Genomic DNA, 26,657 nt, shown 5'->3' on the forward strand with positions numbered 1-26,657 from the left:
GTATTAAGGTCCTATAATATAGATTTATTTCTTAATAAAACTCCAAATTAATGACAGTGGAGCTTAAGTAAGCCAGAGGAATGGAGCATTAACTTGCCTTCTAAACCATCTTTCTCAAATATTAGGCAAGTTGCATCATCCTTTGGCAAATGCCCAATTTCTAATTCACAGATGAATTCTCTGCTGAGTCCCTGAGGTCCTATTATCCTGTACTATTGATTAAAGAGAAATGCTACTCTGTTAAATGCTAAAAATGCCTATTCCAGAGTTGATATTCTGTATTAAAAAGCTTTAGGAGACTAACTTGTATTCTGTCCCAGATGGGCCTCAGGCATAACTAAAATATCATCGTACCTGCTAAAGAATTCAGACCAGTACCCAGCTCATATTCCAAAATATGCATCACTGAGTGTGGAAGAATCCATTTAGGCCCAAATGTCTTTAAGGTCTGATGCTATATAGCTGTACCCAGTGATAAAATTGCCTTTGTCTGGCCCCTCCAATGATCTAATTTTGAATAGGATTCCATTCTTTGGCAATCCTGCAAGAATGAATTGGCTGTAAGATGTACCCTCCAGCAGCTATATAATTCGATCTTTGAATGGGTTCATTTAATTCTGTCCGTAGGAACAAAGCAATTTAAATTAGAAGGGTTCCCCAAGTCTTACCAAAGACAGCCCTTAAATATAAGAAGTCAAAGATATAGCTTTGGATCTAGAACATTGAAACAATGATTCTTTTTATCAGGTAAACTTATAGTTGCTTTGTTTCTTCTGCAGAAGCACCATGGTACCCAAAACGCAGGCTAAAGTGTTGAGTTGCTTATTGTACTATTGAATCATAGAGAAGGGATAGGGAATTTTGATGGCCACTGTTCTCATGTCTCTGGCTGCATTCCACTAACGGCACTGTTATATACTGAAATCATCGATCTCAAGTAATACCCCCATGTCTTAGCCCAGGTTCCTTGGAAAACAGGGCAAAGAGATTATGTGCTAACACTTTATTGGGGTTGAGGGGTGTTACAGTCCCAGGGAAGGTAAGAGTGAGGGCAAAAGAGAATGGATGATCTAAGGAAGGAGAGAGAGCAAATACAAGATAGTGCATTCTTGAGCTGACCACAGCTATTCAACAGTGGTGTCAGATGGCCCTAGAATTGACCATATGCATCTTGGAACAGTGCCTGATGGGGACGAAGGATGAACGCTGGTTCTGTCCCACCTCCTACCTGTTATTGGTTACAGGGGCTTAATTTCTTCATACTTCCTGATGTTAAGCAGATTTTTCATGCACCCTTTGGGGAAGCCAAAGCCAGCGTGGGTCCAGCTGTGTTCAGGCACTACAGTCTCTGTATACATGGGCGTGGGGACTCCTTAGTGGGTAGTAGTGATGACAGGAGCCAGGTTTCATAACCACAGTAATGCTGTGAGCCATTTCTAGGGCCCACTGTCTCAGAAGTATGGCAAATTGCCAAGTCTTGGAGAGAAAGGGTATGGGGCAGGATGGAGTACAGTCCTGGTAGGAGGAAAGTTCCTAGAAAGCACAGTCCTCTATATTGTATATGGTGACTCGTGCATATTGGGTGTGTGCACCTAAATAGCAAACTGTATGGAATATACATTTACACATATAATTGTGCATTTTTGCTGCGCGTGACAGTTTGACTTCATGTGCTGGTGTTTTAAAAATAATCTCAGTCGAGGTTTATGCTTGACTGCATTATGTACAGCAGATGTGTAACAGCAGGATCAGTTGAATGAACCACCTGTATTTGAATCCCAGCTCTACCAGCTACCTGTGTGATCTGAAGCCTCAATTATCCTGTCTATAAAATGGGGCTGATTATAGATTCTATTTCATGGGACTGTGGTGAGGATCGAATTAGTTCATACATATAATACACTCAGAACATTGACTATCACATAACAAACTCTATAGGTATTTGTTGTTACTATTACTTTTAATCAGTTCTACCTTCGTATAAAATCAAGCCAGGGAAGCCCTTAGAGAAACTTTCCCAGGAGGGTGAACACAGAACTACACAGGACAGGAGACCTGGGTTCTCATCCAGGTGACCTTCAGGGGTCATATTTAAATTACTCTGTGCCTCAGCTTTTTCTGTTTTGAACTAGATGTTCTCAGGGGTCACACCCAGCTTTAAAAGTGTTGATTTGCTTTTCATGGGTGAGTTCTTTTAATTTTTCAGGGAAATCTCATAATTCATCTAAATGCAAGAATATTGATAGAAGCATGCAAACTTTTGTTACTTTTTCTTCCAATCTTTTGTGGAGGAGTGGAAAAAAAATAAACTTCATAGTTTTTAGAATAGAAATGTCACATTAAAAATGTTTTGTAGAAAATAGCTTAGCTTCTGTACATATATACCTGTCTCTACCTTTTTGGCATTTTTTGTTTGTTTCAAGTTTGTATTTAAATTCTAGTTAGTTGGTATTCAAAGTATCACACAATTATACCTGATACAGTTAGATAAAAAAGGGAAAAGTGTTGAGGGATAATAGGGGTTCAGGGACACATGGAGCCTTCTAAGAATGAGATTAATCCAGAAACCCATGCCTTAGAGTCTTGCTAATTTGCTGGAGTTTGTCAGCATTGCTGATTACGATGAGCTTTCCAGGAGTCCACATTCTATCACATAAATTGCACAGTTCACTATATCAATAAAATAAACATAGTCATCTTCTTTGGGAGAAACAAAAATTCCTGAGGATCTTCGTGAAAAGGACAGCATGTGATATAATGATAAAGGTCTTCAGAAATTCAGTATAAGTAATTATTTGAGAACATATACAATAAAATCCAGATGTACAGGTGACATCTGAAGGTGGCTGAGCACAGGATAAGTACCCAGAGTCTGGAATAACAGAAGGACTGTGTATCCTTAAGACAGTCTCCAGAAAAAGCCCTCTCTCAGCTGAACAGGTAATATTCAAGACTGTATCGAGTACATCTGTTTCTCAAGAGTTGATCTGAGGAAGGATCAGTAATCATTTGTGAAAACTTAGAATTATAGACCCTTAAAACAACTAGCACTGAGAGAAGTCAAAACCCAGATAATGAGTTGTCATCCATTCTATGGTAAAATGTATTCTAACTTCTCCCTTTTCCCATGAATTTTTCCAACACTCTGGGACCTTCATGATCTAACCATACCTCCATATTATTAGAGACTGCCAATCACCTTATTTTTCTTGTTCTCTCTTTCATCAGGCTAGTGGGACTGCATAGCATTTCCTTCTGTATTCAAAGCACTATTTGATGCGTTTAAGGCTTAAGCAACCAAATGGGTAAATGAACGCTGTTCTAAATCAATTTTGTGCTCAGGACAAACCACATTCCCTCTCATGATAACTTAATCTAACATTGCTAATTTGATACCTTCTGATTTTAGAATTGCTCATTCTCCCCACCCACCCCCCACGCCACTTTATATTTTGTTCATGGAGTTTTTGTGTGTGTGTGTGAGATGTAGTATACATTTTGCCAACAGGTCCCTGAAATAGATAATTATTTCAATGCGGCTGGGTTTTATTCCTTCAGCATCATAGTGGTTAGTTCTAAATATGCTGAATCCAAGGGAAATAATATTTCAACAAGTATGGGAGTATAAATGCTAAAGGAAGAAGTAAGCCATAGTCACACCGTATAGCACATCTAAACTTCAGACCTCCAACACATTAACTGAATGACATTTCTCTGTTTTAGTGTTTCTGTCATCTCTGATCATCTATTAGTAAAAAATGTGGCATTTAAAGTTTGCTTTGGGTGAAAACATAATTTTCTTTTTCTTCATTTTTTTTTGTTGTTGTTAAAGAGAAAACATCAGAAACTATGCCCATCCTATTGAAAAGCAGAACTTTGGAAGATTATTATCCTATTCGATATTCAGCAACAAAGAGAATGGGTAATAAAGGTACAGACAGCAAATGAACTGAGCTAAAAACCACAACTTGAGAATGAGTATTTGTACGTGTATACTTCTTTGACCAAGTACCGAAAATGGATGAAAAGAGATGTCCACGTTGTACTAGCTTTGTAGCTCTTCACATGAAAAGATAGCATTTGCAAAATTTCAGATCAGTTGTACATGCTACCTGACACCACATTGTTTAGTTCTGCAATTCATTCCACACATTTTCTTGAACACCTGTGATGTGCAGGGAACGTTACTGGATCTGTAGTATATGAATCCTTGTGGTTAAAACAGGCAGACAAGTCTCTTAGCCCCTGGTCTCATGGAGATTTTCTTCTAGGAAACTCCATATACATTCATTTAATTTTTAAGAAATTAAATGTAAAATTTATAAATGTGGGGGGGCCATTGTTATTAGACAGAGTTAGAATCTAAAGTGTTTTCCTAGGACTGCAAGTCGACTCTTTATAAATGTGGCCAACCTACAGTTTCAGAAACTGGAATACTGAACAAAAATAATTGAAGTGTAGAACGTGACTCCCAGCTAGATTTTTGTTTTCCCTTAGTCGGAGTTGGCCTGTTTGTGTTGTAAACCAAAGGGTTACCATCTCACTGCCTTTTGCTCTTACCCCCATAGTCACCCAATTGACTTCTAAATTTCCGTCTTCTTTTTCTTATAATGTTGAGGTTCAACATCACCTTGTAGGTTGTGACTACTTTTAAGGTGCCAAATAAGAATAGGTAAGATTGACTTATTATGAAATTATGGGAAATATTTATAGAAAGAGTTCAGCTCCTAGAAAACTCAGAACTAGCCTCTACATGCAGCTGAAGAGGAAAACATTATGAAAACCTTTTCAGCCGTTGCTGAATGCTTGGAAATGCAAAGAGAAAAAACAAAAAAAAGGCAAGCCAACTGGGCTTCTGTGGCGTTATGTACTGACTGTAGCTGGGATGTCCACGCGGCCCCAAATGCCCACATAACTGAGGAGGGTCCATCAGTTTCAGTGTAAAAGTTTTGCTCTCAAAAGGCCGACCTACTTTAAAATATCTTTCATCTCCATCATAGGGATAAACTATTTTCTCCATCAAGAAGCAAGGGGCAGTTGTAATTTTTTTTTTTTTAAGTTCCATATTTTTCTCCTATAAGACAAGTTGTTGAAGAACTGAATGGATGATTTTTTTCTTCAGGCCTTTCAATTCCTCTCCCCTCCCCCCCCCATCAAATGCTAAACGCAAGGCACTCTAGGAAAAAATGGAAGAATCTTAATATTTTATTACAAACTTCAGTCATACTAAATGCAGTCATGATGTTGAATACTTTCATTCAATGCCTGCTATTTGATCATGGGTCTGATTTATTACCACTATTGACCTTGAAAATGTTCATAGCAATCTTCTGAGGAAAACAGCTGGTAATTCCTGGTTGCTCTTGGTAATCAGAACTTTTTGCCTAGGGGAAAATGGAAACTTTGGACCTCCTCCTCCCCTCAACCTTCTTTTGTAACCTTAGAATGAATGATTTAGAGACTGAACTTAAAGTAGAAGGTATAATGTTTATTTAAGACTCAGTGGCAGTTTAGGCAGAATCTGGGATGGGACAGGACGCTACTCTTAAAAAGATGCTTTAAAAAGCTACTTTTAGGGTACTGTTTCCCTGAGTAAAATTCTTTAAAAAGACCTATCTTCAGTTTTCTTAGAAAAACTAATCTGCAGTGAGGTTGAAATGAAATAATTTTCTTTCTTTCCACATAATCCATCATTTTATTGTCTGAAAACTTCCGGGTTTAGCTTTCAAGGTTTTATTTTATTACACTGTGATAAAATTTCCAATGGAGGGATTAAATTACATACCCAGGAAGCACTTCTCAAAGGACAAAGTACCTGAAAGAAATAATATTAAATATCTTCCGAAGAGAAAGCCTCCAACTCAATCTGACAAAGAAGAAATTCAAGCCTAGAGGTTGACCTGATCCCTCCTTATGAAGTATGGCTTTCCTGCTTCTAGATCAGTATATCTTTTTTAGGTCAGTAGTTTTATCAGATGAATCATCATCTCCCCTGAAGTATTTATTAATATTGAAATTTAGATGCTGTGTGAGAAAAATGAGGGTGGCCTCTGCCCAGGGAGTTTTTTGTTTTTTTTTTTTTTTTTTAAGAAGGCAATTGAATATTCTCTGTCTCTTGATCCTCTGACCTTCATCCATCAGGCGCGATTTCAGTTACTGCAGAGGATACCAGGATCTAGAATGTGTTGTGCAAATTGTTCTGGCAGATCTTCGAGCTGGTCCACCTACTTTTGTAGCACAAACAGCAAAGGGTTTTCTATTTTTTGTTCGTTTGTTTTTTCCCCCCTCAAGAATATACGGCATGCTGCTATCTTCTGTCTTCTTTGGGTTTTTCCTGATGACTGTCTTCATACATTTTATTGGGTTAGTAGAAGAATCAGTCTTTCTAACTCCCTTGCCTCTTTAGTAGATGAAAATGCTAGGGTGGTTCCTTAGGCCAATAATGTCTTACCGCTGTCTTACTGAAAAAGTCTTCCACGAAAGGAATTGGTTACACTGGGAAGCACAAGTGCAGAGTTCGGGAAGAACGTGAAAGATTGTTGGGTCTAAAAGGAGGGATCAAATGTTGCTGTGACCAATTTTAGACCACACCTGAAGAGCAGGCGAAAGGGTCTTTCAGTTTTTCTGAAACTGTGTTGTAATGACAATATGGTTTTGTGTGTCTGTGTGGTTTTGTTTTCGTTTTGTTCTTGACTTTGCAGGAAGAGGTTTAAACATGAAGGCAACCCTTTTAGATGTTAGCATGGCTATACATATGAAGCAAAGCTGCCTTTTTTTTTTCTTTTCTCTGCTTCCATTTAGACCTATCACATAATTTAAGAAAAAAAATAAAACGTTAACCACAGGAGCTCTAACTATAGTGTGAAAAAAAACCCTGATCAATTTTGTTTTCGCAGCACGATATTATCAAAGATTTAAGAAACAAATTTGCCAGCCTCGGCGAGAACTCTCTGGTAACAGCATAAATGTCTGTGTTGGTTGCTTTTGATTTGAAGGTTTCTTTTTTTTTCATTTGTTTGAGCCCATTTCTTCCCCCCCTCCTCCTTTTAGTTTACTTTCTTTTTCATATTCTGTAACTAGCAAGCCTTCATTTTTTAAACCTCTTCCATCTTCCTGTGTCTATTTTCCGTACTTTGGATGGAAAGTTTATGGCAGCAAACTGTCACTCTGGCTACTTCTGCTGCGGCTCTTCCTGCTCTTAGGTCATATATGTTTTGGCCGTTGTGTTTATGGACATGATACTAATTGACCGTTTCATGTCCCATTGACTAAGCTTCTCTACCACGCCATTTGATGGACTCGCTGTCCTAGGGCTCTATGCAACTTCCATTTTGCAACTTATACTGCTTAGTTCCGTCTCAATTCTCCAGCGAACTGGATAGCTCAAGTGAATGATCCTACCAGTCTTGAACTTGCTGTGCCTTTATATTTTATTTTTATTTTCTTCTTTATGTTTTCAGTGGTAGTCTCAGTGGAAAAGAACCAAACCCCAGCCATTGCTCGAGCAGCACCATGCAGTATCGTTTGTTACCACCCGAGAATACAAAATATAAAGGCACATTGCTTCTTTTATTCTTGGGGGGGGGGTGACCGGGGAGATGCGTATCATAAGTCCGCTACTTAGTTGAAGCCTACCTTTTTTATTCATATCCGCTTTCAATTTCGCTTAAACTCCAACACGTCTCAGTTCATGTTTTCCTGTCATTTAGTGATAACTTGCAACTCGAGCCATTTGCTGAGCAGTATCAAGTTATGGCCATGGCATGGGAGATGATTAAAAACGTGACAGACTTCTGCACAAATGTATCGTTCAGAAAGTGCACGTTTCAGTGATGAAGTTCAGTACTTCAAAACTGTGATACAGGCTTTGGACTAATCAAACAATTAAAATTGAGAAAATCCATCCGGATAAGCCAGTACCAAAAGTATACCAAGAAAAATATAAAGGGCAAAACCGAGAGTTGAATATTGTTAACATCTGTTGAATAACATTGTTGGTGTTGAAATGGTCCATGATGTTGTCATAGAGCCCATACATGAAGAGATGACTGAAAATATGGTCTGTAGAAAGCTGCTGTGCTTCATGACAGCCGCAACATAAATGGTTGGGATTTGTGTTCAGGAAAAAGAAATGGAGAAGCAGAAGCTTCTGTACCAGCAAGCCAGGCTCCATGACCGCGGGGCTGCTGAGATGGTGCTACAGACCATCAGTGCCAGCAAAGGTGAGGCTCGCTGCTCCCCTCACACCCCTTCAGTCACCCGGAGCACCCCTCTTTATCTCCTCCTGACTTATCTAGTCCCTGAATCTCTTGTTCATCCCTAGGTCAGGTGACTTCAGAAATGCAGGCTCTCATTAACCCAGTCCAATGTGGATTTTTTTTTTCAGAATCTTATTCAAATACTTATTTTATTTCTGGTCCTTAAGTTTTGGAAATTCTGTCGTGACACAATAAATCAGGGGTGGGTCAGTGTTTTCTGTGAGAGGCCAGATAGTAAATATTTTCGGCTTTCCTGGCCGTGGGTCTCTGTCACAACCCTTCGACTCTGCCATAGTAGCATGGAAGCAGCCAGAGACAATATGTAAACGAGCCGTGTGGCTGAGTTCTAATAAAACTTTATTAAACACCCCTCTCCCAGATCACTAAGGTATTTATTTCTATTATTATTTCTATTTCTGTTATTTTTATTATTGTATTTCTAAGATAAGTAGAGGTGGATAATGTAAAAGTAAAATAGACTAAGGGTAGACAACTGGTTGGATTGAAATTTTTATCGTTATTGGGGCACCTGGCTGTCTCAGTCCATAGAGCATGTGACTCTTGATCTCAGGATTATGAGTTTGAGCCCCATGTTGGGTGTAGAGATTACTAAAAATATAAATGAATAAATTTTGTCATTATTATTTGAGTGACTTACTTCAAATTAGGCAGTCATCCTAATAAAGCAATACTATAAACATACTAAGATAAAAAGTGCTAAAATGAAAATTATAAAAGTTGTTCAAACATAATATGGAAGGGAGAGGGGGTGCCTGGGAGGCTCAGTCAGTTGAGCACCTGACTCTTGATTTTGGCTTAGGTCATGATCCCAAGGTTGTGGGATTGAGCCCTGCATTGGAGCCTGCTTGGGATTCATTCATTCATTCATTTCTCTCTCTTTTCTCTTTCTTTTCTCTCTCTCTTCCCTCTCTCTTCCTTTGCCCCTCTCCTCTGCTTGTGTGTGCTCTTGCTCAAATAATATATATGTATATATATAGAGAGAGAGAGAGAGGAGAGAAGGAGAGAGAGGAATTTTCCTTAAAATTCTAGGTAGTCCTTATTTTTTCAATATTACTTTAATATGCACAATTAGTTTTAAATCTTGACAGTTTTAGGTGTATTTAAAAATAAGTTGTTTCTTTTTTTTTCTTCAGTGTCCTCATCTAGTTTCAATTCTTGGATAAATTCCACAAGATGAGTAAAAACACTGCTGGCAAAATAAGCATTATTACTCGTTTAGTATTTTTTGACTTGTAAGTCAGTCTGTCCTACTCCATTATACAGATTTGTAGGGGGGGGGTGATAATAATTTTAAAAGTATATGTTTTGAGACAGAAATGGTTAATGAAGTGGGTGAAATGATATAAGGAACGCCATTTTTTATATTTTGAAGGTGATACTGGACCAATGGTAGCGGCGACTTTGAAACTTGGAATTGCAATCTTAAATGGCGGGAACTCCACAGTTCAGCAGGTAAGATCTTGAAGCCATCCACAGAATTTACTCTTCAAACAGAGGGACCCTCTTGTCATCCCTTTGAGTTATTTTAGTCATCCTAAAAGCAATACTGGTTGTACAATTTTTCATTTCTGTGTAAAATAATGCCTTTATTTTATGGCCATCAGTCCCAGGATTCAAACATGTAGATAGCACCCTGCCATGTGGGGCACTGACTCTCTTGAGAAGTCCTGTCACATGGTGTGCAACCTGCATTTCATGTGAACTAGCATAAAATGGTTTGTTTGTTTTTTTTTTTCAACGTTTATTTATTTTTGGGACAGAGAGAGACAGAGCATGAATGGGGGAGGGGCAGAGAGAGAGGGAGACACAGAATCGGAAACAGGCTCCAGGCTCTGAGCCATCAGCCCAGAGCCTGACGCGGGGCTCAAACTCATGGACCGCGAGATCGTGACCTGGCTGAAGTCGGACGCTTAACCGACTGCGCCACCCAGGCGCCCCTAAAATGGTTTGTTTTAATAGTGGGGGGAAAAGTTAATATTCTTACCTCAGGAGCCTAGTTTGGTGATATGTTTTACAGTGTTACATGTCTTACAAGTTGATTCTCAGGATTTTGTCGTATATTTGGTGAGAGGCCTATGTCTTAGTTAACATGGAAACAGAATACACTGTTTAAAATATTTTTTAGTTGTAATTACAGTCTCCCAGGGCATGAAAAAAACCTCTTCCTAGCCAAGTTTTGTAGCTATGCCCTGTTAAGAAGTTAGACATCATCTGGGCTGAATTTTAGTGACTTCAACCAGTTACGACAAAGGATATAATCTCTATATCCCACTGAAGGCCAAGGTCTGTGAGTTTGTTAGAATCAGAATGTTTGAGTGATTTAAAAAACTCTCAGAAACAGACTGTCACAGGCTCTGTACTGCACACCCCTGGGGACACTACTCACATGGCCTACAGTTGTGGCCGTGAGCTCAGAAAGAATTCTTACGCTATTGAAGAACAGCAAAACAAAACATGAGTTAAGCAGACTGTATTATTCTAAAACTAACATGGATCTCATATTTTTCTATACTGGCTTCTGTATGAGAAAAAACGGTTTATGAATATGGAACTAATAATTATTCTTTCTTGGGTAAGTTTTGGCGAGGCAGGGAAAGCGCTACCCTGTTGGAGGAAAGGAAGGCTAGTGAAAACCTTGGAATCTTTGACTTCAGGTTTCTGGGAGCCCCAGAAACATGACAGTGGGACAAAGCCCTGTATATGTTCCCAGAAGATCTTTGAGTCTAAGGAAAGCAGAGAAAATTTGAAGGTTGCCTTTTGGGTTGGTGAAGTTTGGGACTAGGTTAAGTTGGCAACCCAGAATAGCTGAAAAATTCGTTTGTACACTTTCCTCAAATTGTGTACTCTATTTTTTTCCTCCTGCAAATATAATCATTATATTTTTGGACTGGAGGAGTACATAATGTCATCTGGGGTGCTTAACTTTCTCTTTTTAATGCCTCTGACAGCTTAGTGAAGCGTCTGGACTCCTCTTGGTTTGACTTTTTTAAATCACAAAGTAAAACTGCACCGTTTCTAAGAGAAACCAAAAATACTGAAATGTGGTTTTCAGAGCATTATAAACACATTTTTTAGCAAATTCATTTGTGCTTCTTTATGAACTCCTTAAATGAAAGATGTAGTACTTGGTCTAATTATTGAGAAGAAATGGTTCGTCCAGGTGATGTGAGATGAAAATCTCTGGAATTTCTATTGGTGACACCGTCAGAGTTACTGCTAATCTGACCTGTGTTTGTTGCTTACATTAATAGTTGAATGGAATGCTAAGTTTCCATCACAACTTCGTGAAAATAATGATGTCTTTTTTTCCCCATCCAATTTACAGATGTCCCGTTTTCATTTCTATAGTAAATGACTACATGATGTGAAAAAAAAGAAAATCTAAAGAAAATCTATTTAATCTCTTTAATCCCCCCATAGTAGTTAACAAATTTCCCTTGCTTTATGTTTTACTTTAAAAGTTCTTAATGATGTAGCATTTAGATTCAGAAATCCTTGGAGTCAGAAGTAGCCGTGAGAAATCATATAATATATGCACTTCCTGTCTATCCAGGCCTTTTCTTTTTTTCTGTAAACCTTCAGGTACATATTCTACCACCCCGCTTTAATTCTCTGAGCTACATTCCTTGTGTTTAAAAGATCCAGAATTAATAAGTGCCACACGTTTTATTAGACCAGTAAGTTATCACACTCCCCAGAAAATAGCTAGGTGTTTCGTGTTCCTATTTTTATGTATGTGTACATATATACATACATATGCATATACTGTGTGTATGTGTGTGTGTGCGTGTGCACAGCCTTGACGTATTTGGTAGCTGTTAGTCAAATCTTGGGGGGAAAATGACTACCAAAACTTACTGTTCGGCTAAGTCCCGTTTAGACAACACTGGTGATAGCAATTATTCACATCTATTCAAGATTCAGAGAAGAGCAGTATCTTTGTTTTCTTGAAACCTTTGGTGTGCCTTCTATCATTTTATCATCTTGTATGTACTTCTTGTTTGAAACTTCCAACACTTACTTCATCCACATTGAAAATGGCTGTTTCATTTTAGTATATAACAATAAGTTAAGGGGCACCTGGGTGGCTCAGTTGCTTAAGCGTCTGACTTTGGCCCAGGTCATGATCTCAGGGTTCATGGGTTCGAGCCCCAGGTAAGGCTCTGTGCTGACAGCTCAGAGCCTGGAGCCTGCTTCCGACTCTCTGTCTCCCTCCCTCTGCCCCTCCTCTACTCGTGCTCTGTCTCTGTCTGTCAAAAGGAAATAAATGTTAAAACAAAAAACAAAACAACAACAACAAGAGTTAGGAGGGTGGAGCCATGTACCGCTTTAGCATTTTTTACGTTTGTGTTTCATCACAATTTTGGGCACAGAGACTGGACATGATTCTGACAAGAGAAGAGACATTTAGTGGTCAGATGATTGCTACCATTGCTTGGGTTTAGAGACCATGAAAATGGAAACTAAATTTCTGTCTTATACACATAGGTCTATAATAGACAAATAATGTCTTACACACAGTAGCATATGGTAGTCACACCACATGGATTATAATGCCCTTTAAGAAACTCAGCTTTTGGGGCGCCTGGATGGCTCAGTCGGTTAAGCGGCCGACTTCCGTTCGGGTCATGATCTCGCGGTCCGTGAGTTCGAGCCCCACGTTGGGCTCTGTGCTGACAGCTCAGAGCCTGGAGCCTGTTTCGGATTCTGTGTCTCCCTCTCTCTCTGCCCCTCCCCCATTCATGCTCTGTCTCTCTCTGTCTCAAAAATAAATAAACGTTGAAAAAAAAATAAGGAACTCAGCTTTTGTATGGGAATCTCTGACTAGCATCCAGGTGGGCCTTCTTCCCAGTAAACTTGAACTAAGTGTCTACATCTTCACATCCTTAAAGATTGACTAGAAGAGTTGAGAGTATTATTTCCATGGATATTTATGGTGCTTATGATGTTTATGTAAAGCAGCTGTCTTGTTCCAAGCCACCTGTATATACTGCCGACATTGAAACGTGCAGCTATCTCGTTTTGACATTCTGGTCACCACGTCGTGGTAAAGATGACAGTCGTTTTCGTATGCACTAATTTTTTAAAGTCTTTATTCCAGAACAAAAAGCATGTTTTTGATGTTTCTTGCTTAACAAAAAATAAGCTTTGTGTTCAGTGGCCGTGTGGTTTGTATATTTACCCCTAGAAAATGCTTGACTATCTCAAGGAGAAGAAGGACGTGGGTTTCTTTCAGAGCCTTGCCGGCCTGATGCAGTCGTGCAGGTAAGCCCGCTCCTTCCTTGTTCTGGCTCTACTAAGTGGTTGTGTCTTTCAAGGTGTTTGTTTAACATTACTGACAGTAATTCTACACAGAATATTTTTTAGTGATTCAGTACACGTCAAAGTAGGACAATTGATGGTGCCTTCTTTCCTGCCTTGTTGTTAGGTGTTAGTATGCCGTAATTGCTAACTTACTCAGCGTTAGTAATGTCTTTAAATAGTCTTCCCTATTCTTAAATAGGGACCTTGGAGAATTAACGTATATGCTGCACACTTGAAAATGAGCAGTGTGTGCATTTTAAAAGAGAAAAAGGGAAATTCTAATTAGTTTTCTTTGAGAGCTTGTGGACCACTTCTCATTTTCCCTAAACAAATGATCCCTAACCTCATTTATGGTCATCATTTTCTATTTTTTGCAGTATTTAAAATCACTCAGACAGCACCTGACAAAGGAATCTGACAGATAGTTAGTGTAATAAGCTATTCCTTCTGGGAAACCATGATTATTATAATTACATTTCAGTGTGTCTGCTAACATTACAATGTACTCCCAAAGTCGAAACCCATTAATGCCTTCTGTTTGCCTCGCCCACGGATCATTTCATTGCAGGCCCTGGGGAGGGACTGGGCTGCTCCTGGGAAAATATGGTTGGTAGACATTGAATTGGGGTATGTCTTCAGGGTATGTTAATATTTGGTTCACATTTCATGATACAGAACTTGTACACATTTGCTCTCCTGAAGAAAGAAAATTTTCTCCTCCTCTAAGCATTTTTCTCCCTGCTATTGTAGCGTCCTCGACCTAAATGCATTTGAGCGGCAGAACAAAGCTGAAGGACTTGGAATGGTCACCGAAGAAGGATCAGGTATCAGTCACTTAAACTAAAAGGGTCACCTGTCCCCTCTCCCCCCCTTTCCCGAGATGAGTCAGTTACCAATTATCTTTGCAAAACAGAGAGATGTAGGGTTATTTTTACATGGCCAAAATGCTTATGTGACTCATTTAAAAGTTCACAATCGGGCACTCACTCAAATCATACCCAAAACCCAACTTTCCCAGTTGACCGTTAACTCCTTTTTTGTTCCAGACCTATTGTAATTGGCCTTTCCCCTAGTTGGTTAGTAGATCAAGATCCCTTACAAGAGAATCATCTGTGAAATTATAAAGCATATGGATGAACCAAATTAGAGGATATTGGACTTTTTTTTGGCCACTTTCGCAAACTGCCAAATCTTCAGATTCCTTGGTCTCCTTAGGAAAGTGACACTTTGAGATCCTCCGATGGACCACTATTCCGACAGTCTCCTCCCTTATAGCACAGATATCTTTGTATCTCATGCATCCCTATGTCTTCACAAGTCCAAATTTGATGAAAGAAATTAAGGAGTAATTCTTAATGTTAAAATAATTCTGATCACTTAATTTACATGCACAGAAATATAATGACTCACATAATCTTAGACTTTTTTCTCTGTAAATAGATGTGTGTATAAACTAGAAAAATTAGTATATACTATAGTGAAAGCAGAAATAACTATTGCTGCACATTCGTTTTTAGTATTAGGAAAAAAATCTTCAATATTTTTTGTCTCGATTTGTTTTTGTTCTTTTGTGTTTGACATTTTTTCAATTAATTTAGTTTCAATGAGGCCCTGTGTGTTGATCTGTTTTTGTTTGTTTGGTCTAGTTTGCAGTGGTCATATTATCAATGCATTAGTTTTGGCACATCGGATCTTTGATAAAACTAATCTTGTTGCAAAAACTAAATTTTTCTTTTTGCAAAAACTAAATTTTATCCTATCTGCCATTTGCAGTCTGCTTACCTTTCTGAAATATTTTAGAATTAACTAATCTCTCTTATTTCTGCATATTTTTGTTTTCACATTAGGTAAAAGGATTAGCTGCATATTTCTTACTGTTTTTTAAGAATTATCAATGATAGGGGCGCCTGGGTGGCTCAGTTGGTTAAGCGTCCGACTTCGGCTCACGTCATGATCTCACGGTTCGTGAGTTCGAGCCCCATGTCGGGCTCTGTGCTGAAAACTCGGAGCCTGGAGCCTGCTTCAGATTCCTGTCTTCCTATGTCTGTCCCTCCCCCGCTTGCACTCTCTCTCTCTCTCTCAAAAGTAAAGAAACCCTGAAAAAAATTTTAAAAAAATTTTCAGTTATACATATTCTAATGCTGCTGCTACACTACAGCTCCTGTGTGCTTTTATTTTCTTGTTGACATTTGAATGTATAGATTCCACCATCCAGAATTAGTCCTACAGTTACCTGTGTAAAGCTACTTTTAAGAAAAAATTGCCAGCAGCACTGTAAACTTATTTAAATGTTCTGAAATGAATATCCAGCCAAATCTCTTGATGACTTAGGTTTATGTCAACAGTGAAAACACTGGCCCGAGGGCCCCATCCAGAGAGCTCAGAGCCCCTACAAATCTCAGAGCCCGTTACCTGCCTGCCTCTAGAGTCTCCAGGAAGCCTGGGCATCTCCCATTAGCTGTAAAGTGCCTAAAAGGGATGAATTCTCTGTCCAAAGTGGGACTTCCTGTCTCGGAGTTAGAAATCAGTTTCATTTTTCCCTGCAATTATTACCTGATGTTCCAGAGGCTCTGAACACAATTGCATTCATCATACTTTGCCATTGTTCATATCCGCGCAGGAATAGTGGCTGTGCAAGGTTAGCTTTACAGGGTCTCCTACCCTTCGTCAACCAGCTACGGATTGGAATGACATTCGTGAGTCCCGAATCAGAAATAGCTGGGTGAGAATGACCATTCTGACGCGACAATTAGTCACATCTGTCAGTAGGAGGTTGATTTGATTTGTTCATTCTTTTTCAACACACACAAATAATTGCCCAAACTGATTAACACGTTTTCTATTGTATTTCCTTACAAACAGCAAGACAAAACCAACATCTCAACTTATTTTTTCCCCGTTTCCTTTTCTTTCACCTGTAAATGTACTGTCCTCCTTTCCTCAGCCATCACACATGAGCGTGGTAATTATTACAAATGATCTGCCTTTTATTTATTTGCTCCTTCATTTGTTTTTAGCTTTGTGTACAGTCTTGACAGTGAAAGTTTTTTTGTGCATTGTTTTCCCTTTGGTAGACTGTTGAACGAATAGATGATTTAATTTCCATCATTATGCATCCTTTTATTTATAGAACTTATATACCAAGCTTTCCTTTTTCTCTCCATGAGGATGTTCAGTTATGAACATATTAGACAAAAAGGGTCAAGAATTTAAGTTACGTTTTTGGATTTGTTTCGTTCTGTTTCGTTCGTTTAAAAAAAATTCTGATGGACCCAGTGTTTGCAACTGTCGTGTAAACGAATGAACCATAGATGTGTGCAGTGGTCTCTCTGTGGCGTTTCTGTCTCGGACGTTCTGTGGCTTTATGGCTGCACCAATGGGTGCATGGGAAATCAGTGGTGATCCGGGGGCACTGTGTCCTGCTGAGTCTCCTCTTGGCCAGTGGGTTCTGCCAGTTCCCTTCCAATTACTGAGAGATCTACAGAGTTTTTTTCTATTCCTTTGAAAACATCACACATTAGAAGCCTTCCTAACGTAAAAACTGTGTTTTCATTCTTGAGACCCAATTTGAAGAAGCAGTAGCAAACTAATAACAAAGATGGCATTGGTAGTTCAAAGTAGTTTCTAAAAGACATTATAGGCAGTGGTAATAAAAGAGGGATGAGACTTTTGAGGAGTACCTGGAACGTCAGCACGGCTTTAGAGATTAAATTGTGCTTTCTCAGTACACACTCTTGCCTTAATCAAGACGCCTATTAGAACACACGACGGCAATTCATTCACTCTGTGAATAATTATACTACCTCCCAAATTAAGAATACCTATAGCAACTCTATCTTTTGGCATATTTAAACAATTTCTGTGACATGCCCATTTTTTTACGGGTCTACAGAAGTCAAGAAAAGTTTGTACCCTCATAAGGAGAGGGAAAATCAATCATCCTTCTCAGAATTCATAGAGAAAGCTGAAAACTCCCCATCTGTTAGTGATGTTGTAGCTTTAAAGCCTGAGACCCATGCAGTATAATAAACTCAACACTGAGAAGACAATCTGATGAGTTAAATTTTCTGCATCCCAACCGCCTGTCTCTAATAGGCTAAACCTCTTCCTGATGATGATAAAATGGCTGTAAATTATATAGCCATGGAAAATGTCTAACTTAAATGCAACTTTTTGAAACCTACAGCCACCAGTAAGGTATTGTCCCCAGTTTATAGGTATGGAGACTGAGGGGTGGAAAGGCTACAAGGTTTGTCCAGGATCACACAGTGAAGTGACAGGGTCAATACTGAAATGCAGGCTCTCTGCCTCCCACTGTTACCAATTTCATGAGCCAATCCCTTAGCCCCATCTTTTAATACCTTCTGGGGGCTTATTTTATATTCACCATATCAGCTTAGGTGGTATTTTTTGCTTCTTGTTGCTTTTTACTCTCTTTAAAGACACAAATCTCCTGCCAGTCTTTACATTCACTGTTGAAGTTTTAAAATCACTTTGGAACTTTTATGGTTTTATATGATATTCCTAAACCGGTATTGAGATACCATTAGGAAATATGTGCCTTTTTGAGGTTTGTATATAAGGATTTCATACGATTTAATATTAATTCCTGTTCCTACCATTGTTACTGCCATGAAAGTTTGCCAGTATTTCTGTCCCTTCTTAGTAAATTTCCCCCTTTCCTGCAAAAGCCTGGACTTCCCATTTGTTAAAAAAAAAACGCAGTTTTCTTTGGCAAGTGTGTTGTTAGACTTGTGATGTGTTCAATGTTGTCTTCTCTGCATAATTTTTTAATCACGTGTTTTCTTTTAACGTATAATGAAGTTCAAAACCAAAAACCTTATGAATATTTAAAATTTCATTCCATCCTTGGATTCTTTTTTTCTCAGAACCATTTAACTTCATTACTAAGTCATTATGAGCTTGAAAGTGCAATTTTTCTTCTTTCCCACTTCTTGGAGTGTTGTAGAAGATACTTCATTTTATTTTTTGATCATTTTGTAGCAGCCCTGGACTTCATCAACAAGATGAAATTTTGAAGCTGATACAGTCCTCAGAATTTTTTTTTATTTTTTTTGAACATTTTATATAAAACAACTAACATTTCACCTTTCTAAATTTCCATCTGCACTTGGTAATGCATTGAATTGAGGTTCTTACTCGGGATATTTATACTGACCTCACCAAATTTGTATGAAAATGCAGCAAAAGAATTAATTGTTAATTAGTCAAAATGATAATTTACACAATCTCTAAGCATTGGCTATCCTAATTTTTTGTTAGTATTTTAGTGCTTAATTGTTTACTGTCTATCTCCCACCCCAGATTTGCAAAGTCAAAGTGTAGTCACGTGTAGTTCAGCTTAGCTCTCAGTTCTGACTACACTGCTCTGCCATTCCTCTGGATCAACCTTCTTTTTGAGGAAAGCATGTGATACTAGTTCATGGCACGAAATAAATTTTCCTAACATCCTTGTACAGTTTTTAAACATTGAAGCACTAATTGAAATTTGAGTGGCTATTATGTGCTAGACCTTGTCCTAGGCATTGGCGTTCTTTACGGACTCAGTGTTATGTAGATAGTCTTGTAAACGAATAACTTCAGAACCCATGAGCTATGTGTTATGAGTGAACTGAGTTGAAGTACTTGTCTGCCAGGCTGATGGGTTAAGTTTCACAACAGAAGTAACATATGGCCTGAAGTAGGCGTTTACCTGGTAGATGAGAAAGGCGTTGGATATGCCAATGAAAGGGAACCGCATATGCAAAGCTTAAGGTACAAAGCATGATGAAGAACATTACTGACCTAGGGTGGTTGAAGAGACATGAACAGACTAGAGGCTGGAAAGATAGTTGGTGGGAGGCTGTAAAAGGCCTTTTGTGCCATGCCAAAGAATTCATACTTTCTTTCTGAGGCCATGAAGAGCCACTACGTAAGTAACACTTCAGTAGTGTTGTGTGATGGTGTACCTGGCATTAAGTCCTAACGTACATTGTTCAAGCCAGTAACATTAAAGCGAACAGATTTCTCATTTCTCAGTAATGCTAGTATGCTAACTAAACACTGAGTCCTCTAACATTAGCAGCATGATTTCCTCCATGGAAGTTGGGGAGCTCTGTGGTTATATCTGATGATAGATTGAGGGGATTTTGAGAGTAGATTTTTCTCAACTGCTGTTAAAGGAGTCCATCTTTTTGTTGGGAGTGTTTTATGATTGGATTGCCGGCAACTGTCGTTGTAGGCAACAGTGTTTAAGATGGGCATTGCAGCCTGAAGGGAGGGAGATCAGTTAGGATGTTGGTTAATGGAATGGATAAAGAACAGTAAGGATTTCAGTTAGAGTAATGGGAGCTCAAAGGCATTAAGACGTTATAAGAGAAATAATCTGAGGATCACATTTGAAAGCAAAGGTATGTTTCCCTCCATAACTAACATGTGCTTTAATTCTGTTATCCATGGGACATACCTAATTTATTTCACACAGTGGTCATTTTTATTGTCTTGGGGTCTGAAATAGGAATGCATTTTATGCACTCATGTCACATTGAGTATATGGAATATGTAGATTATTTATCACACCCCACAGCCCATTGAAAGTCTTTATTTTAGAAACCTAGGTCTTTTGAACCTGTGCCTTCCTATCATTGAAAATTCACTTTTATTCCTATTGTGCTTTGCATGTTTCAAAGCAAATGTACTTGTCTGAGCCAATTTTATTCTCCCAACAACCCTTTGAAAGTAAGGGGGTGAGGAGATCGTTAATTCCCATGTCAAAGTGATGCAACAAAGCCTCAGAAAGGTGACTTGACTTTCCCAAAGCCACATATCTAGAAAATGGTTTTCTTTGGGTTCTAAAATTGATAAAAAACAAGTAGGAGTTCACAGTTTAACTAACATATAGTACATGTAGTCGGAGGTTGTTAGCCAAAGATCTGATCAGTTACTGATGTGAACTTTGTGATCCAGAAAGACCATTTGGTATTGAAATGACCTTTTTATTGCCTATCTTTTCCATTAGACTATGAACTTCTTTGAGTTAGGGCTTGTGTCCATTAGTCATAATTATATGCCCAGGATCTCACAAGGTGCCTTCCATGTAGGAGACACTTAATGAATGTTCATCGAAGTTTATTGGACTCAAATTCTCTACTAGTAAATTGCTATAGGACCTCAGTCAAGCTACTTAATTGCTCGGTTGTATCCCACAAAATGGGATTCATGTCACCTGATTCATAGGATTATTATAAACCTAAAACGAAATGATAAGAAAATATATCTAGCACAATGCCTAGCACACTGTAGTCACTAACTAAATGTTAATTGTGAATCCATTTTAAAAATTGTATCCGTTGTTGGTTGAATAGTAGTATAATTTAAGTGGCCACTTAAACCATTTAAGCAGTGACATTAAAATTACCCACATGGAACCAAATACCTGACTTTTCACTATTTAAAAATATTTTTAGCCTTAATCTTTCAGTTTTGCCATTATACAAAATAGGTATTTGAGTCCTCTAAAGATCACTGAACAGAACTATTTCTTCCACGGCAGGGGCAGGGGGAAAACACTCTTGAGTTCTATATAACAAGCTTTTGTAGGGAGTTCTTTGATGCAACCAGTGTTAACATTTCATGCCACTCATCCTTTTAGCTTTCCATTACTGGGGATATTGCCATGAAAAGACATTACAACAAAGAGGATCTTAGTCTTCTGATCTATGTGTCCTAAATCAATTGTTTCTATATATCTACTCGGCATTTCACTTATTGCCTTCATTTTATCAACAATTATTGATAATTTTTAGCAAGTAATAACAATTAAACCAAGCGTTGTCTCAAGATAAGGTTGTAAATGTCGAGCTAAGACCATGGGTGTTTTAGGTAGTCAATAAAAACAAACACTTAAGCAAACATTATATACTTTTTAACGCCAATTGTGAGTAGAACAGTGGCCTTTAAAAGTGTCTTAACTTGATTAGATTTTTAAAATAGGAATTGATTTTACTGGTACCTTGCACAAATAAGGTCTAATATTATTTCCAAGTGAAATGGAGGTTTTGGAGACTCTTTTGGTCCATTAAAATTAAGATGGCTTTTTGGAAATAGAAACACTTTTAGTAAATATGTTCAAATGACTGTATTCATCACGTAGGCATGTTGTTCCCATGTTTATTTAGTGGTGTTGCCACTGCTACTGATAATGTTGACCTCTCCACAATATCTAAAAATGGTCACATCAATTATGAAGAGCTAGTGAGGTAGACAGTGCCCATGTTCCCCTCGTTTTATGGATGAGAAAACTAAGGCACGAAGAACTGTCTCATCATCAGCAACAATATTGAAACAACTCTCCCTATGTTACAGTATTAGAAATCATTAGCCCCTTATAATTAAAAATGAAACCCAAGGAATGTCCTTTACAGTATTCACATTTGACCGTCATGCAGCTATTACAAATAGTAATTTTAAGAACATCAGAGCACTTTCAACTACATTTTACTCCATTTCGTTGTTATTAATCTTAGTTTCCATCTTGCAATGGAATGTCTTTTGCATACATCACAAAATAGACCGTGCATCCTGTACCTTCTGCAGACATAAAGCCACCACCCATCTCTGTTACTGTACCACTTACATGCAGCATGGGGAATGGCAGCATTTTAATCAGATAGTAACGTGTTTGTTCAGCAATAGCACCCCAGTTTATACCTCGTTGTCACCTGATGGTAAAGGAAGTCTTGACCCGCCCCCTCCCACGCTCCTCCCCTATTGTTCTGCTGTGTGCAGCGTGTCCTTTTGTAAGTTAAGTTACTTATATGTGTTTTGGTATACAGTCGAGAAAATACCGTGCATGCCGACAGTAAATCCTTACGTTATAAATCAGTGTGCATTGCGCAGGGCATTTTCAGGAACACAGGTAGACTGTATGATATTTATTTCCTTGTTAACTTTTCTGAATACTTTCTATCAAGGGTTACTTATTCCACATGGAGTATGTGAACATTGAAAGTACATGGTTTATTGATTCAGTTTTCTAGAGAAAAGCATTTTAGATGGGCTCGCAAGGAAAGAATCAGGAAGACTGTGTAACTCATAATATTATGTTTTAAATATCATTTTAAAGACTCGTCTGATTCAAACAGTTCATGGAAAGATACTAAGTATCATAAGTGAAGAGTTTGGTTTATTAGCCTAGACTCTTCTCCCTTTCTTTCCTATCCCGTCATGAAAGGAGACACTGAGGAATGGGCTTATCAGCCACGTACTGAGAGTCAAAGCAATGTGCACTTAAACTTGAATTTGCCACACAGCTGATCTATATGCATGGTGATTTTAGTTTGGTCACCAAATATCATATCTTATAGGGAAACCAGTACAGTGATTTTATGTACTTTTTTTAATGTTTATATTAGTTTTCAAAATGGTTTTGCTTCCTAACCCTCCCATTATATGAAGCCTCTCACTTTGAAAGTCACAGACTGCAGACTGGTAAGTCCATCAGCTCTCTGTCATTATAATCATTCATAATTTTAGTTAAAGTAAACACATGGTCATTGCATAGTTTTCTTTCTCGGCCCAAAGTATTTCCAGTCTGAAAAGTTATTATCATTTTTTTTAATACATAAGTACATTCATTCACTTGCCAAACGACATTTTTGTGTCATTTTGATTTCTAAGCAACAAATTTAGAATCCAGAACATACACTCATAACGTTGACAATTTTTCCACTGGCACTCTATGCTTTCAAAATCAACTTTCATTTGTGTGGTGCTGTTTTTTCGTTTGTTTCTTTCTTTGTGTTTTTGCTTTCCAAGTAACTTGTGACCAAGATACATTTTGATTAAAATGTAGGTAAAATATTTGAACCCTTTTCTGAGGTGTTTACCCCACAAATATATTAGTTTTTAATGATTCTGAGTAACTTCTATGGCTATGAGATAACCTTCTTTTCACCTTTTGGTTGGAGTGACTCATACAGCATGAGCCACCAAAGTCTTTCATTTGGTTTGATATGTAGAATTAGGTCTGTTTGCTAGTTCTGTCTCCTCTGAAAGTAAAGTTCCAACCAGTGGCATGTCTATATCAGATTTCTGAACTCTTTACTTTTTTAAATCCCTTAGGCAAGCTAACGAGATAGTTAATTGAAATGAATCAAACATTTTCTAGTCATTTACAATTTTCACAAGATCCTTTAATTGTTCATTAAATAGAAGAAGCTCTCGGTCCTGTTTTGTATATGCAATGAATGCCTTTGCATTGAAATAATTGGTGGTTCTCTGGGAGCAAAGTAGATTTCACCTTGGCATTTGTAAGAGATGTGGACATCATTCCTATACACACCTTACAAAAAAACAAACAAACAAAAAAACAAAAACCAAAAAAAGGAAGTTTAAATCTTCAGGTTGTTTCTAAAATGTTGCCAAACCCATGCTGCTACTTTTAACAGAGAGAAATATGAGTTTTAAGATTCAAATGTTCTTTTCTGACAAAGAAAAAGTGCATCTATCTGCCAAGCGCATGATCGTACAAGCTTCAGATAGAGTGGCTATGATTTGTGACTGTTTTTGGTTCAGAACGATGCTAGATCAACATGCAAGTTTTCTGGAGGTGGGGAAAGAGAGGGCGGGACCAGCGAGGATAGTTGATCATGTCTGATCTCTGGATTTTCTGCAGGAGAAAAGGTTCTCCAAGATGACGAGTTCACGTGTGACCTCTTCCGTTTCCTCCAGCTGCTTTGTGAGGGACACAACTCAGGTTCGTGAGACCCCAGACTCTATGACGGTACCAAGGAGGAAGCAGTTTGAAGCCAGTAGTGACAGGGGCCCGCTCATTCCAATTACGCCTTGTCCCTGAGTCCACAAACATTCTAGAGTATTCCTCCGTATGCTCAGTATACACTGTGACATTTTATGCATTGCATCCCTACTCTCAAAGTCCTTTGCTGGCCGCACCACTTAATTCCTAACACTTGTTTTTCTGTTAAATCAGGTGAAAAAAGATACGAGGTCTACAGAGAGCTGTATGGGTTTATTCCTTCCTACCCCTTCTCTTTAACTGGGGAATCAACTTCATAGTATCACTTAGCATAACATATTTCCCTTTGTTGTTTATATAACAAGCTCTCTCCCAGACTTGTGCATCTGTGAAGGTAGGAACTGTATCTTAATTTTATCTTTGTTTCCCCAGCACTCAGGAACAAATGATTACTGAATGCATAGTTCAATTACTCTTTCCTAAACGGCGAAACTCCTTCCGGAGATACCCAGGGCTGTAGGGCTAGCAATCAGGAAACAGACGTCAGCAACCACTTAGACAGAAATTGGAAATTGGTACTCTCTGAAGCACCGAGATAGTTTTGGGGGTGCTCCCTTGAAGCACTACTCTTAGCCACAGCAATTTTGCCGGAGGCCTCAGTTGCTTTTGGAGTTATTCGGATAACTCATTCAAAACTTTTGACTCACCTTTAGTAACTCCTTTTGATCTTCCATAGATTTTCAGAATTATCTGAGAACTCAGACTGGCAATAACACAACTGTCAACATCATCATCTCTACTGTAGACTACCTACTCAGAGTCCAGGTATGTCGGCTTCTCTTAGTGATGAGTGAAGGGGGTTGGTGAGTGGATGTGATGTGGTGGAGCTATTAAACCAACATGTTTTAATGCGTCGTGATTGTTGGCCAAACAGAATTTTTTGAGATCTTTTGTCTTTGATCACAATCTTTCACCAAGTTTTAGGGGGGACCTGCCTCTGTTGTCTTTGCCCCCGATCCTGACTCCTACTTTGCTCATGATTTTCTTTCTGTAAGTGGGAATTTCTTTTCCCCCTTATGTTTTTTAGCTTGATGGCACTTTATTTTTTTATTTTTAAATTTTTTTTTTTTTTAATGTTTATTTAGTTTTGACAGAGAGAGAGACAGAGCATGAGCAGGGGAGGGGCAGAGAGAGAGGGAGACACAGAATCCGAAGAAGGCTCTGAGCTGTCAGCACAGAGGAACACGGGCTCAACGCGGGGCTCGACGCGGGGCTCGAACTCACGGACTGCGAGATCATGACCTGAGCCGAAGTCGGACGCTCAACCGACTGAGCCACCCAGGCGTCCCTAGCTTGATGGCACTTTAAATTCATGTCGTTTTGGAAAGTACTTACGTACTCTGCTCCTTCTTCTAAAGTTGATAGAGAAATTAGGAAGAATATTTGAAATATTTTTAGGAATGCGAAAGAAAGGCTTTCAAAGTACCCACAATGTACTTACATTTGACAGGTAGTTCTTTTTAGCTGTGCCAATACTTGAATTAATTTTAAAATCCAGCTTAACACTCCATCAGGTAAAAATCTCTGTGATATTGTAGTCATCTTTCACACATTGGTGAAACTGAATCTGAAGGTGTAGGCCTACCTAGGTAATGAGAGCTCTGCACAATTTTTATTTCCCTCACTTTATTTATAAGAGTAACCAGATAGAGTACTTTAAAACCTACATGTTCAAACTTATAGTTTCTCCCTTAATCTTTTGAGTATGTAAAAGCACAACCCCCTTTTTTTTTTAACTGAGAGCTTCCATTTTTGAAGCAAATACAAGAAATATTGCTGAAAACATATTTGTAATTTTTAAAATCATGTCTTGAAATCCAGATGCAATTTACATGCTAGACTAAATTGTGTTATTCCTGGGGCCTTTGGTGGCTCAGTCGGTTAAGCGTCTGACTTTGGCTCAGGTCGTGATCTCATGGTTGTGAGTTTGAGCCCCACATCAGGCTTTATGCTGTCAGCGCAGAGCCTGCTTTGGATCTTCTGTCCGCCACTCTCTCTGCTCCTCCCATCCGTACTGGTTCTCAGAATAAAATAAATAAACTAAAAAAAAAATAAGTTTTATTATTCCTTTAGCCAACTAAAATTCCTTCCAAATGTAAGTTATTATTGAAAACATCCCATTCAGAAAGATTGATCTTGTTTAAGGGCGCCTAGGCGGTTCAGTTGGTTAAGCATCTGACTTCAGCTCAGGTCATGATCCCATGGTTCAAGAGTTCGATCCCTGTATCAGGTTCTGGGCTGACAGTTCAGAGCCTGCA

General features: G+C 38.5%; 1 protein-coding gene across 7 annotated transcripts in view; it reads left to right on the forward strand.

Moving 5' to 3' along the window:
- The window catches only part of RYR2 (ryanodine receptor 2), a 749,501-nt gene that overhangs the window by 661,857 nt on the left and 60,987 nt on the right, over nucleotides 1–26,657 (forward strand). For all 7 annotated transcript variants that reach the window (XM_053207799.1, XM_053207801.1, XM_053207802.1 and 4 more), the window contains 6 exons: nucleotides 8,123–8,222; nucleotides 9,652–9,731; nucleotides 13,468–13,544; nucleotides 14,334–14,407; nucleotides 24,259–24,339; nucleotides 25,076–25,164. In XM_053207799.1, coding sequence (XP_053063774.1) covers nucleotides 8,123–8,222; nucleotides 9,652–9,731; nucleotides 13,468–13,544; nucleotides 14,334–14,407; nucleotides 24,259–24,339; nucleotides 25,076–25,164 — 501 coding nt within the window. The remainder of the gene's footprint in view (nucleotides 1–8,122; nucleotides 8,223–9,651; nucleotides 9,732–13,467; nucleotides 13,545–14,333; nucleotides 14,408–24,258; nucleotides 24,340–25,075; nucleotides 25,165–26,657) is intronic.

The sequence above is a fragment of the Acinonyx jubatus genome, chromosome D2, assembly GCF_027475565.1.
Source record: "Acinonyx jubatus isolate Ajub_Pintada_27869175 chromosome D2, VMU_Ajub_asm_v1.0, whole genome shotgun sequence".
NCBI lineage: Eukaryota > Metazoa > Chordata > Mammalia > Carnivora > Felidae > Acinonyx > Acinonyx jubatus.